Raw genomic sequence first — 14,052 nt, 5'->3', positions numbered from 1 at the left:
CATGCTCTGATTCACCGGGCAGAGGCAGTGATCCTCATGTTCTGGTAATGTGAGCTAATCATCTCATGCAATTGCACGTTATTTTGAGAGTCATTGTCAGCGGTATTGACCACAACTGAAGAGGTGCTTTTGAAATGCAGAGGCTGGGAATAGAGAGCCAGGGCTGTGAGCCTGTGTTAGGAAGGACTGGCTGGTAAGAGGATGTGGGGCAGGCTGGGGCTTCGGAAGGAGTTTAGTCAGCTAGTAAGTAGTGCTAAGGACACTGAGGTGGCCACTCCTCCCGTGTCTGGGTTTTACTGCCAGCAGCTCTGTGTCCTCCTGCCACTCCAGCATCTGCTTTGTAGATAGGTGCTGCTTGTACGAGACAGGGAATATCTACCCTTCACCAACCCATCATTTCTGTTTAAGAAAGTGCTGGGGCGCTGGAGAGATGTCTCAGTGGTTAAGTCGGTGGTTAAGAGCACTGACTGCTCTTCCAGAGGTTCTGAGTTCAATTCCCAGCACCCACATGGTATCATCCATTGTAATGGGATCCGATGCCCTCTTCTGGTGTGTCTGAAGACAGCTACAGTGTACTTATACATAAAATAAATAAATAATATTTTTTTAAAAGAAAGAAAAAAAATGTTGGATACATGGACTAATAATGAGATGTCTTTTATCTTGAAATGAAGTGGGCACATCATACATTCGAACAGTTCTAGTGCAGCAATAGACAAAACCAGATACCAAGATAAACATCCTCTCAGTAATAACTCAGTTGAGTACAGTAGTGAGAAAAGAGCTTCTCTGCAGAATTGTCAGAAATGGGTAGTCTAAATGTTGAAAAGGTATGGGAAGGTTAATTGGGGGGTGGGGGCTGCTCTCTTGGGCCCAAAGGGTTTTTTTTATTATATGTAAGTACACTATAGCTGTCTTCAGATACCCCATATGAGGGCATCAGATTTCATTACAGATGGTTGTAAGCCACCATGTGGTTGTTGGGATTTGAACTCAGGACCTCTAGAACTGCAGTCAGTGCTCTTAACTGCTGAGCCATCTCACCAGCCTGGGAAGGTTAATTTAATGTTGATGACACCATCAGTACTTTTGAAATCTCCAGAGCACCAAATGTGATGGTGCAGGCCTGTAACCCCAGCCCTTAAAAGGCAGAGGCAGAACTGAGCTTTGAAACTGACCCAGGCTACAAAGCAACTTTGAGGCTAGCCTGGGCTTAATTTGTAAGACACTGTTTTTTTTAAAAAAACAAAAAACAAGATAACTATTGTAGTTGTAGCTCAGTTATATCAACATGGCCATAGGTCTAGTCCCTAGAACCCCTGGGGGTGGGGAGCATACAGTACCTACATACTGGTGAAGTGAAGCTGAGTGAGTATACTTATAAAGAAAAAATTTAAAGGAAAGACATTAGTAAAGAATTGTAGTCGCCGGGCGGTGGTGGCACACGCCTTTAATCCCAGCACTTGGGAGGCAGAGGCAGAGGCAGGCGGATTTCTGAGTTCGAGGCCAGCCTGGTCTACCGAGTGAGTTCCAGGACAGCCAGGACTACACAGAGAAACCCTGTCTCGAAAAACCCAAAAAAAAAAAAAAAAAAAAGAATTGTAGTCAGCAGAATACTGAATAATTCATTCCTTCTGGAAAGAACAGAGCAGGGAAGCCAGTGTGGGCAAGGACACTGGGTCTGAATAACAGAATCCTGAGGTGGGGAGAACAGGGCAGAAAGCTGGCTGGTGGTCATGGCAGAGGCCCCAGGACAGAGCTCACTGCTTATTGTTCTGACACGGTTCACAAAGCCAAGGAAGCAAAGGCATGACCCCTGCCCCTGTTCCTTCAGAAATACATCTTCCTGACTCCCAGATGACAAATGGCTGATCTGTACATGCCACATGCAAGGAGAGCATGACAGGATGTGAGCGTGTGAGCTTAACTGAGTCCTGCTGGCTAGTTCACCCAGTTTGTCCTCTCAGAGTGCAGTGCATGGTTCGGTATGCAATTTGCAAAGGGAAGCCCGAAGTCTGTAGTAGAGTGAGCCAGCCCATCTCTGAACCCAGGTAGAGGAAGGGCAAATGCATTAGCAATAATCAGACCTTCAAGCAGGGTTCATGCTAATGTAGAAGGAAAGGAAGCCTTTCATTCAGGGAAGCCAAGAAGGAGTGAAATTACTTGGCTGGTTTATTAAAGATGAGATTCCAGCTGAAGGATGGTTTGATACTTAAGTGAGGAGAAAGGACGCTCACTAACTGATGGTAAGGTTTAGAATGCTATCATCCCGAGAGGGAGCATGAGATAAATAGGCAGTGGGCTTCCATTTCAAAAGCTGTGGCCTGTACCTGGTGAATTGGTGGCCTGGCTGAGGAAAATTAGTACACCTGTCATTTGAGTAAGGACACTGAAATGGCTCAGAAGCAGAGGGACCTGAGTTCACTCCTAGGGCCTACATGTTGGGTAGAGAATTGACTCCTACAACTTGGAGATCGATCCAGTGATCTCCATCTGTTAGTGGTATGCATGCCCTGCCCCTCCCCACCAAATAAATATATGTGAGAATGTAGTGACGGAACCTTCATGTAACTTTGCCCTTGTCAGGTGAATACAACATTTTAAACTTCTGTTCATTGAAGTTAACGTGTTCCCTCCTGACAGGTGTGAGGATAACTGTGGCATGCTCTGACGCTGTCAGCCAGACTGTGGCTTCTGTTTTGCCTTTGCCATCACTCCTAAAGTACCCTTCTTCACCTACCTATATATTTGTGGCATGCATTTTAAGTATACCACTGCCAGTGTCTTTGAGACTTGGCATAGCCCCCACACTCCAAGTATCTTAGCTTGTAGGGTGTGTCTCCTAGAGCCTGTGCCACCAGCACTGAGCCTCCTCCTCAGGTAGATCTGTTAGATATGTTAGGTCTCCAGAGTTTCATCACCATTATCTCCGACTTCTGTTTGCCACTGTGCCAAACAGGTTTTGGCTATTGGGACTTGAAAATGGTTCTCTGGCCGGTATCCTGGATCAAGGAACAGTCTGCTTCCAGAGAGCTGATACTATTTTAACATTAAAATCGACACTGTGTGTGCATAACCACTCACTGGCTACATGCCTGAGAGCCCCTGCCATTCTCCAAAGCATGTTCTAATGTGCAGCCTTGGGCTCTGGCCTGGCTTGGTTGGGAAGTAGAGTTGTTTTGTTTGGGATGGCTTTTGACTTAAAACAAAAACAACTGGAGTTGATCTTTACACTGTGTGTTTAACAATACCCTTGACTAGGCATCTTAAGATATTAACCAGCTTCAGCAGATAATGCGTCTGACTGGGACTCCCCCTGCCTATCTCATTAACAGGATGCCAAGCCATGAGGTGAGAATAAACAGCATGTTCAGGGAGGTCTAACTCAGAGGCCACCTTCTCGTAGTGTCTGTGTGTAGCTAGCAGTTCCTGATGTCACCAGATACTTGCATGTGCCCCAAGAACTGCTAAAGCAGTTGGCTGTGTGCTAGCAGGGTGTTGACATTCAGGATGAAATGTCCTGAGACTGAGGCAACGATGCAGCGTAGGGTAGTGTTCCCTGTTGTTTGGGTTTCTGACTCTTGTGCTTGAGGTGGCATGTGTGTCGCTGCAGGCGTATGCAGTTAGGGTGTGCTGCAGCCGCATCTCAGCTGCATGGGGCACAGTTCATTAGTGTGCTTTGCTCCACCCATTTTACAAGAGAAGACTGCATGCAAGCACACACTGTAAAATTCCTATGCTAATATGTGTGCTGGGTTGTTTAAAAGACACGTAACTCATAGTAAGTATGAGCACTTGGAGAATCAGGTTCTTGACCAGCTCGTAATCTAACTCCAGTTTATGACCAGAGGTGACTGGGTGCTACTTGAAACAGGTCCTTAGTATTTTGGGAAAACCGGCTAGCAGACAGACATGGAACATTGTTTGCACTTCAGCTCTTGTCTGTATTGAAGGATGGCTTCTCTGGGTGACATGGGTCTCCTTACCTCTCTTCCATTCCTTCTTCTATTCTACATGGTTTAGTAGGAAGGGATTGCAGCCATGTCTGTGTGTGGTTCCTACAGCTTCAAGTTAGAGTGAGTCTGCTTCAGTGCCAGTCCTCCTCATGATTTACCTAGTTAGGAAGGTGGCCCTGGAGAAGACTTCTTAGTCTCAGGTCTGGTTTTAAACTGCTGACCCTTTGACCAGAAAGCTAATAAAAGAGTAGTTGATTGGTTAGCACACTCATCCACATGAAACAGAACTGTGAGGAGGCAGCAAGAATAAAATCAGTGTTCACAGACAGAAGAGGTCAGTGGCTACAGGCAGAGCGAGCCTGAAGTGAGCACCCAGGCAGTATCCACACCGGAGCATGGCGGGCCTCAGCCTAGCAGAGATCAGTAACACCGCTGAACAGTCATTCTCAAAGTCTGTGTTGTTACAGGCAAGAAACTACATTCAGTCTCTGGCCCAGATGCCGAAGATGAACTTCGCAAATGTATTTATTGGTGCCAATCCCCTGGGTGAGTTGATCATGCTCTTATTTTGTGACATAAATTAGAGATTTGAAGTTTTGTTCTTTTGACTAAAAAGAGTACCTTTAAGTAACTTTTGTGTCTTACATATGTCTGTTACTGTCTGTATTGTCACAATTAAAGATCGTACGATGATAGGCTTGTATGTTTATATGCTCACAGAATATGGTGGTGAGAAGGACAAGGGCAGTGAAGAATGGACAGGGAATTAGGGGATTGGGAGAAGGAAGGAGGTATGACCCTTTCAGCTACTGGTGGCAGGTGGAGTCCAGCCGAGAACAGAAGAGAGGCACAGATGTGTGCTTAATGCCCAGTCCTACCGTCCTCCACGGCACAGACTCTTCCCCCTTCCCTCCCCTCTCTGCCCTTCATGGTGTAACCTGCTGCCTTGCAGCTTTAATTTGCCATCTCGGACTTTGGGGGGTGGCTCATCGCCTTTCTGCCCTATGACCTGCAGAATCACCTGGCACATGAAAGTGACAGTGGTAGCTCAGAGTGTGTCTTGCTTTTCCTTAAAGATGGGTGGTGACAGTAAGGACATTTGCTGAGGTTCTCGTCCCTCACTCTGTAGATACAGAAGGGTCCGACCACATCTCCCTGCCATGAGAAGGGAGTGAGCATGTGACACCTACTGTCCCCCGCTCTCCCATTCCTACAGATGTTACTGTAAAGTCAGTGCACTTAAGTCTTTGTGGGCCATGTCTCTTCCTGAGGGTTCCAGAAGCCATTTGCCAGAGTTACTTTATCCTTTGAAGGGCTGATGTGTGGGAGAGGCAGAGGCTGTCTCCCTTTCAAGGACTTTGTCCATAGCCACGGTGCTGAGGAGTGCCTGTGGTCATGCATGATTCCTGTAGCAAGAGAGGTCCCTGCATTCCTGGAGGAGGGAGTACAGCCTAAGCTATACCATTCAGGCGCGGGTGTTGTGGTACTGACAGGTTGGGTTAGGTTTGTGGCCTCCCTGTCAGGCTCACTGGGCTTTCTGTAACTTACTGAGCTGCAGCATCCAGGAGAGAGGGTCTGTGAGGCCTCTGTGATCTGTAGGCTTCCATGATGATCTCACCTCCGAGTCCTCACCAGATCATCAAGTCGTCGTCAGACGTGCAGCGCAGTGTTTGAGTCTTCTCTGATTGAGGTGATTGACATCCCCGTCTAGACACTGAAAAGAACCGGCTTACAGGAGTGAGGCCGGCTGCTGGAGACTGAAGGAGGCTCTGGTCCATCTGGTAGTGCTCCTCACAGCCTGCTCACGTCCAAACATGCCTGGCAGCCCATTGCCAAGTGCTGGTCAGAAGGAACACGCTGTTACCGATGGCTATCCTAGCTGTCCCCAGCGTGCTAGCTGGGCTGCACACCAGCGATATAAATATTAACAGCCCTGTTGTCAGTCACAGGCTCCGCACCACTGCAAGTCTCAGACACAGCTGAGGACCTCACATTGCCCTTTGACCTTAGTGTCTATTTATGTCTGCCTCCATGCTTGAAAAGTCTTGTTCTTCCTTCTGACCTTGTTCCTCAGCTGAGTACTTTGGTCCTGAGGACATATAACTTTTTACCTTAGGGTGGCAGGCACCTACTCATTCCTGTTCAGTATAAAGTCAGCAGACTTGTAGAAGAACATGAGAAGAATCTGTATCCAGGCAGTCCACCTAGTGCTTCAGTGTGGAAGACAGGGTCCTGTTGCCTGTTAAATGCTAGGATTACAGGTGTGTGCCACCGTGACCATGTCCTCTTGTCTGCAGTGCTGGGTTTAGAGCCAAGACCTTATGCACACTTTACTGGCTGTATCCCAGCCCTCTTAGCACTCTAAATTTAAATCTGCTGTTTCCTCTGCGCCCTCAGAGTTCAGGCTGCAGGGTCCGTATCACTCAGAGGAGCAGAGGTACCTCATCTCCTCAGCGCCCACAGCCTTGCTTCCACATTGGCGAAATCATCTGGAGCTGCATAGGTGGCCAAGTGCTTAAGAGCACCGCTGCTGCGCTGCCAAGGGCCCTTGGTCTGCGTCCCTGCACCAACATGGTGGCTTGCAACTGTCTGTAATTCCACTTCCAGGGTCTAGCGCCCTCTGTTGGCTTGTAGATTTTCATCCAGTGGGCATGCACTGTAGTGCAGATATACTTAAACATACATTTAAAAGAACCTGAGGAGTTTAGAAAGCCTTTCTGTTTCGTGTGATAACTGCTCTAAAGGAAGTTATCCTCCTAAGCAGGACGTCTTCATCAGACAGAAAGTAAGCAGGTCTGTTCCATGGTCTCTAATGAGGCCATTGCTTTGGGGAGAGAAAAAATCAGTAGTAGGTAACCATTATTGAGAGTAACTGATAGTCACCAGGAGACAAACATTTCCCCATGACTCACTTGGAGAGGAAGGGGAAAGAAGTCAAGATACCAACCAACTTCAAGCTTGGAGCTCGTGGCTCTGGTGCCCCAGTTCACAGCATCACCTGTGACATGGTTTTTGCCCAGTATGTCTGACTTCATTCTTACTAATGATTAAGATGTAATTTCTGGTTTGTGGTAAACCTAAAGACTAGAGAAATGGGAGGGGCACAGTAGAGCACACAGAAGAGTGGGAGCTCTGATGACAGTGTGCTCAACACCGAGAGTGGCTACAGACGGGAAGGGAATGTGCCAGAGGCATTCAACACATGGTAACACAGGAAAGGGTCTGCATGCAGAAACAGACACCTTAAAGGATGCTTTGTGTGAATCTGAGAGGTGATTGGGACTTGCACGGTGGTGGCACTAATGTCATGTCTTCTCCTCCCCTCTGGTGTGACAGCTGTCGACCTGCTGGAGAAGATGCTTGTTTTGGACTCAGATAAGAGGATCACAGCGGCCCAGGCTCTTGCACATGCCTACTTTGCTCAGTACCATGACCCTGACGACGAGCCAGTGGCTGACCCTTACGACCAGTCCTTTGAAAGCCGGGACCTCCTTATTGACGAGTGGAAGAGTGAGTCCAGGGCGGGCTAGCCTGGGCCTTGAGCTTGCTTCCCTTTTATTCATGTTTTGTTTGTTTGTTTTTTGAGCCAGGGTTTTCTGTGTAGCCACTCAGAGGAACTCACTTTGTAGACCAGGCTAGCCGCAAACTCAGAGCTCCACCTATCCCTTCCCGTGCTGGAATTAAAGCATGCACTACCAAAATCAGCCTATGTAATCTCTAATGACAGTGCTGGAGATTGGACCTAGGACTCAGACGGATTACGCAAGTGTTCTACCACTGAACTGCGTGCCCAACTCAAGGACTTATTTTTTAAAACTTTTCTAAGTGATTCTCACTAATCAGAAGCCTTAGGGAAAACGAGAACTTAATGGCAGTGTAATAGTTCAAATACACCTGTGATCCTGAGCACTTGAGAATCAGCTTGAAAGAAAAAAACAGTCTGTAAAGTTATTCACAACCACATAGGTAGTTTGAGGCTATCCTGGGCTACGTGAGCACCTGTCTGAATAAAACCCTTGTGAGTGGTTTCTAGCAGCTCTGTAAACTCACAGCCAGGGTCTCAGGTGCATCTGCTCCCTGATGGGATTTGTAGAAAGAGTGCACAGCCCTGCACATTGACATAGAGCTTTGAGGTTCTGGGGTTACAGTTACAGCATCTTCTCGGGATAAAGAGTTTTCAATAGCTTACTTCTGGCCTAGTTAGGGACTGCTAGGGATGGAGCCGCATCTCCTCGCTCAGTCCCACCCTTCATAAATCACAAGGTCGGTTCTGCAGTTAGACGCCAGAGCAGGGCTGCCTCACTGTGTGCAGAGTGCAGGGCTGCTCCTGGGAGCACTCAGGAGGAGCACCTTGCGTGATGGAGTGAGTGGGGTGACGTCTCCATGTCCTGGAACTGGAGCTGCTCTGCTGAAGGTCATGAGCAAGGAGCAAGGCAGATTGATGCAGTTATCAAACCACATTTGAGGGAGGGGCTAAGTGTCTGCCTTGAGTCTCACACCTCCCCTTCCTTCCCTGCCCCAGGCCTGACCTACGATGAAGTCGTCAGCTTTGTCCCGCCACCCCTTGACCAAGAGGAGATGGAGTCCTGAGCGCCTGGGTTCTGTTCTGTCTATCCCACTTCACTGTGAGGGGAAGGCCTTTTCATGGGAACTCTCCAAATATCATTCAAGTGCCTCTTGTTGAAAGATTCCTTCATGGTGGAAGGGGGTGCATGTATGTGTGTGTCTTGTCTATCTGTCTGTTTGTCCACCTATCTTTGTGGAAGTCATTGTGATGGCAGTGACTTCATGAGTCGTGACTGCTCCGTGGTAGCCTGCCTGCTCTCTCAGAGTCTGGGCAGGTCAGTGGGTACTGCCATCTCCTTAGGGACGTGTGTGTTAAGTCAAAGTATGAAATAGCCCTAGATCCCTGTTCCTCGTTACCTTGCCACCTTGTCTTCTCCTGTGGCCTTGCCTTTACCACATCACAGTGACAGAGAAAGGCTGCTTCAGGTCTGAGGCTATCCCTCAGCCATGCATAAAGCCCAAGAGAACCAACTGGCTCCTGGGCTCTGCCTGTGATCAGTTTGCTTAATGTCCTCAGAACCTGACAGGTGTGTTTAAAGCTGTCAGTCTGTTTGTGCCTTAAAAGGAGAGAAGGGCGCGTAGATAGTTACAGAATCTCAGCTGCTGATGTTCTGAGCCAGGCAAGTGCACAGGGCTGTTGGATGGCCAGTGGGGAGCTAGAAAAAACAAGGCAGCGTTCAAGGAGGCCATGGGTGCATGTGTGTGCATGCATGTATGTGCAGCCGCTCTCCCTCACTTCCAGGAGCAAGCTCTTTTCTATGCTTACCGTTCACCTCAGTGCAGAGGTCTCCAGTGCCAGGCACAGGTTCCTGCCATCAGTAGCTTCTTGTGTCATCTTGACATCTAGCAGAGTGCAGGTGTGTTTGCATGCTGTGCTCTTGGAGCTTGTCCTGTCTTCTGGAAACCCTGGGCCAGGCGTGTAAAGACTTCGGAGCAGTTCCTGTCCACCGCCTCAGCTGACGCCATGGGCAGACGGCTGCTCCTCACTCCAGCTACTTTGTGTTGAACACAACTGATCCTCCAGGTGCTCATGGTGCAGGAAAACGGGACAGACGGAGCACCGAACCCTTGCCATCTGATGTCACCAACTCCAGGAGAACAAGTCCTCTCCTAGGACTGTCCCTAGCTCTGGAAATCATGTTCTCCTCACTCGTAACCAGCTAAGAAAGCTGAAAACCGAACGAAGGGAGAGACGAGAGCTCCTGAAGCCAGGAGCTCCTTTTACTATCTTTCTCAAAATAGGGTTGTTAGACACAAAACTAAGTAGTCAAAGGCCTCTTTCCTCTTAACCCCCCCCCCCCCCCCCCGGCAGCTTGATACTGATTTCAGTGTCAATTTGGGGAGAAAGCAATTTTGTCTTGGAATTTTGTATGTTATAGGAATCCTTAGAGAGTGTGGTTCCTTTTGATGGGGAGAAAGGGCAAATTATTTTAATATTTTGTATTTTCACCTTTATAAACATGAATCCTCAGGGTGAAGAACTGTTTGCATAATTTTCTGAATTTCAGGCACTTTGTGCTATATGAGGACCCATATATTTAAGCTTTTTGTGCAGTAAGAAAGTGTAACGCCAATCCCAGTGTTGGACATAACAGGTCTGTCAAGGTGTCTCCATTCTCTCTATCAGTGCAGGGACATGCATGCTCCATGGGGACAGGGTAGGACCCTGAATCACCTGGAGCCCAGAAGGAGGCAGACTGGCCAGGCCTCGACGTCCCAGTATGCAATTCAGCTCCATATCAACCCATCAAGATGGGTTAGTAGCAGTGTCTGGTTTTGAATGCCAAGCGTGATTTCTGACAAAACTCTGCTCTGGTTATTTTGCTGAAGATGTCTTTGCACACGTGACCACGCTGTGTCAGGGGCTGTGCTCCAGGGCCTGGACTTGAAGCCAGAGCAGGCAGAGAGCTCCTGGCATCCACAGTGCAAGGCCGCCACCCAGTTTCTCCATTGGAAGACAAGGGAACGAGAAAACTGCTGTTTATTTGTATTTGTGAACTTGGCTCTAATCTGGTATGCCATAGGATGTCAGACAATACCACTGGTTAAAATAAAGCCTATTTTTCAAATTCAGTTTGTTTCTCAAGTTTATTCTGGTCCTCTTCTTGGTTGTGGGAGTTTCCCCTCCCTCAGGTGTGGCCTAGCAGGTATGTCTGGCAGACCCTTTCAAAGCTGCTTAGGTAGACCTGTGGTCAAGATGGGTCTTCGCTTTGAGTGAATTCCCGTGCAGAGAGGAAACCCACAGACAGCGGCCTGGGGTGCATCTACACACACCTGTTCTTGTATCTGAAATGAATATTTTTCACATCTTCAAGTAATTGATTTGATCAGAGAATACCCACGGGTTTGTTACATGTCTTCTGTGCCTACTTTATTGACACAGTGACAACCGAAATCCGTGGGGCGGAGACCACAGGGCTACCCAATTAGCTGCTCACCATTTATCCCTTGTCAGGTTTACTGACCACTTATATAAAATGAACTTTAAAAAGTTGCTTTCTGATTATATATTCTAAAACTTTATACACTATATATTTTTACCTTTAAATTGCCAAAGAGAAGGCTAGGTGTATGCCTGTGTGCACAGGATTGGAGGACACCTGCTTGAGTCTGCTGTCTTCAAAACTAGTGAGCTGGCCGGACGGTGGTGGCACACGCCTTTAATCCCAGCACTTGGGAGGCAGAGGCAGACGGATTTCTGAGTTCGAGGCCAGCCTGGTCTACCAAGTGAGTTCCAGGACAGCCAAGGCTATACAGAGAAACCCTGTCTCAAAAAAACAAACAAACAAACAAACAAAAAAACTAGTGAGCTGCATCATGCATTAGAAGGCTGCAGGGCCTCGAAGCCAGGTTCTCGGGATCTTTGCTAATATGGTCTGCCAGCTAACCTGAAATCACTAAGCTGAGCTTTGTCCTGTGAAGGCCAGTGTGATGAGACCTGTGTAGACCCCGTTCTTTTCCTCTATCTCCCCACAAGGGTGAGGGCAAAGGTTTTTATCTGTCATAGAGGTTTGAGTAGCTCTGGTAAAACTCAGCTGTGCCACCAAGGTGTCACCAAGCCCTACAATCTGAATTCAATCCTAGGGACCCACTCAGTGGGAGGAGAGAACCAACTCAAGTTGTTCTCTGACCTCTGCACTTCAGGAAGAATTTTTAAATGTAATAAAAATAAGAATCAGACAACTTTTGGGACAAACCGATCTGGACACAGCTCTCCTGGGGTTCTGAGAGAACTGGCCCCAGAAATCAGTAAATGCATTTAAATTAAGATGATATCCAGAGAAAGCTTCTTAGAGTATGGGAGGGAAGAAGAAAAGGTAGGGCTCTAGTTACTACTCTTATCCCCCAAAATGGTCAACAAGAATGTGTTCTTTACTTCCACAGGAACAAAGTGATCCTGGGTTTCCATTCTCTTTTTTTTGGTTTTTCGAGACAGGGTTTCTCTGTATAGCCTTGGCTGTCCTGGAACTCACTCGGTAGTCCAGGCTGGCCTCGAACTCAGAAATCCGCCTGCCTCTGCCTCCCAAGTGCTGGGATTAAAGGCGTGCACCACCACTGCCCGGCTCTGGGTTTCCATTTTCAAATGGAACATTTAGTGTCTTTCAATATCCTTATTTGAATTTTGCAATATCACAAAGAACTTTTATAGAAGCCAAAGGGGGGTTGCCTAAAAAGCCAGAAACCTGGTTCAATCCCCAAACCCTTGGACAGATAGCTAGGTATGGCAACATGCATTTGGAATCCCAGACCTTAGAGTATAGAGACAGATACACTCTGGGGCTCAATGGTCGGCCAGCATAGTCTGCTTCAGGACACAGCCTGCCTCAAAAGAAGGTGGGCCCTGGAGAGATGGTTCAACAGTTAAGCATACTGGTGCTCTTGCAGAGGACCCAAGTTCACAACTCCAGTTTCAGGCAATTGGATGCCCACTTCTAGCCTCTGTAGGCACCAAGGAGACACATGGTCCACAGACATGCAGACAAAATACATAAAAAAAAAAAAAAAAAAAAAAAAAAAAAAAAAAAAAAAAAAAAAAAAAATGTAGAGGGTGGATAGTGACTAAAGGAATAACACCTCTGGCCTCTGTGTGCATGCACACACAAACAGACGCAAAGAATGTAAAACTACCTGATGGCCTCACCCTACCAGTACACAGTAAGGACCCATCTATACCTTTCTTACTGTTGACTAAGTCTAACTTGCCACTTTGTAATAACTTTGCTTGAGGTTTCAGCTTTCTAGTGTCAACTTCGCCAGGTCAAACATCGTGTGCAGACAGGAGACAGTTGCAGTCAGATCTGTTTGGTATTTTTAGCTTTTGACACTTGCTTATACTATAGGCTAGCAAACTGCTGTCAAGTGGTTCCATCCAGGTGACTCAACGTCTCTATAGCCAGGGAAACTAGGGGGACTGGGGTAACAATGCAAAGAAAAGGGGTGGTCCTTGATAATCCAAGTGTGTTTTAAAATGGACACACCCACTGGACACAACCCACCTATCAAGTACGGTCCAGAAGTCCTTGCAAGTGCACAGGTTGGGGTAGGGGATGGTTGAGTACCACATTTTCTGTGAGAAGAAACTGAAGACAACCTAAAAGGCCATCTGCAACAGGGCCCCACACAGACATATGTTGGGAGCCGACTTTAGTAGAAAGCGGCTAGATCAACTTTGCAGCCATCTGGAACCATATACCCTGATGAAAGACATGGTTTTCAAAAGCCTATAACAGCTGAAGCACACTCTGATAAATATATTGTTTATCCCACATAGCTTGTTTTGCTGTTTAGTGACCTCAGCTGTATGCTGCACGTGGCATGAGGTCATGGGCTCCTGGCAGAGTTTATAAGCTACACCCGGGAAGGGATCGAGGGCTCGCCATCTTGACTACCAACTGCTAAGCATCCTGAATAAACTGCTGTGAGAAGGAACCGGTTGTTCCATGTCTTAATTCCTGCTGGTCAGGGTTGGCGCGGCGCGTTTTATGGCCCGGTAAGGGGACGTTAAAATCCTGGGGTTCCAGAACTCTCAGAGGACAGGGCGGTCAACCCGCCCCACACTCTCTCAAGACCGAGCATTTAGCGAGAAAGCGTTGAGGCAGAGTGTGGGCCTCAACATTAGTGGCCGCCCAAAGTGGGGCAGCTCGGGCGCAACAGACACACATGGGGTCATGTGAGGTACACGTTGTGGAATAAGGTAGTGACATCCTATAGTATGTATTCTCCATCATTGATAAATAGAGAATGTTGGGAATTCCCTTTTACCCAGAATGCTTAGGACCAGGGTCATTAGGGATTTCAGAGTTACCATCATTTGGATGTGCCTAAATCAGGAACCCTGAGATCTAAACCCTGCTAAGTGACAAATCTGGTGGGACACCCCAGGCTTCCAATTGAGGAGTGGCACACTCAGCTCGGCTGTGGCTAGGAGAATCCTAGAAAGACACACTGAATGTGTCAGCAGCGCCTCTGGCTTTTGTCTACAGCTAGAATGTCTGGTTTTTAATCAACCAGGAAGATCTTTAAAATCCAC

At 47.6% G+C, this 14,052-nt stretch overlaps 1 protein-coding gene across 3 annotated transcripts in view; it reads left to right on the top strand.

Moving 5' to 3' along the window:
- Positions 1 to 10,595, top strand: part of Mapk14 (mitogen-activated protein kinase 14) — a 56,650-nt gene extending 46,055 nt beyond the window's left edge. For 2 of the 3 annotated variants that reach the window (XM_076917205.1, XM_034523983.2), the window contains 3 exons: positions 4,424 to 4,502; positions 7,293 to 7,466; positions 8,479 to 10,595. In XM_076917205.1, the coding sequence (XP_076773320.1) occupies positions 4,424 to 4,502; positions 7,293 to 7,466; positions 8,479 to 8,546 (321 nt within the window). In that variant the 3' untranslated portion in view covers positions 8,547 to 10,595. Of the gene's footprint in view, positions 1 to 3,271; positions 3,352 to 4,423; positions 4,503 to 7,292; positions 7,467 to 8,478 lie in introns of all 3 variants that reach the window. The other variant, XM_034523984.2, reaches the window with a different exon arrangement.
- The last annotated feature ends 3,457 nt before the right edge of the window (positions 10,596 to 14,052 follow it).

This window comes from Arvicanthis niloticus, chromosome 20 (genome assembly GCF_011762505.2).
Source record: "Arvicanthis niloticus isolate mArvNil1 chromosome 20, mArvNil1.pat.X, whole genome shotgun sequence".
In the NCBI taxonomy this organism is placed as follows: Eukaryota; Metazoa; Chordata; class Mammalia; order Rodentia; family Muridae; genus Arvicanthis; species Arvicanthis niloticus.
This window is presented reverse-complemented; position numbering and strand designations above follow the sequence as displayed.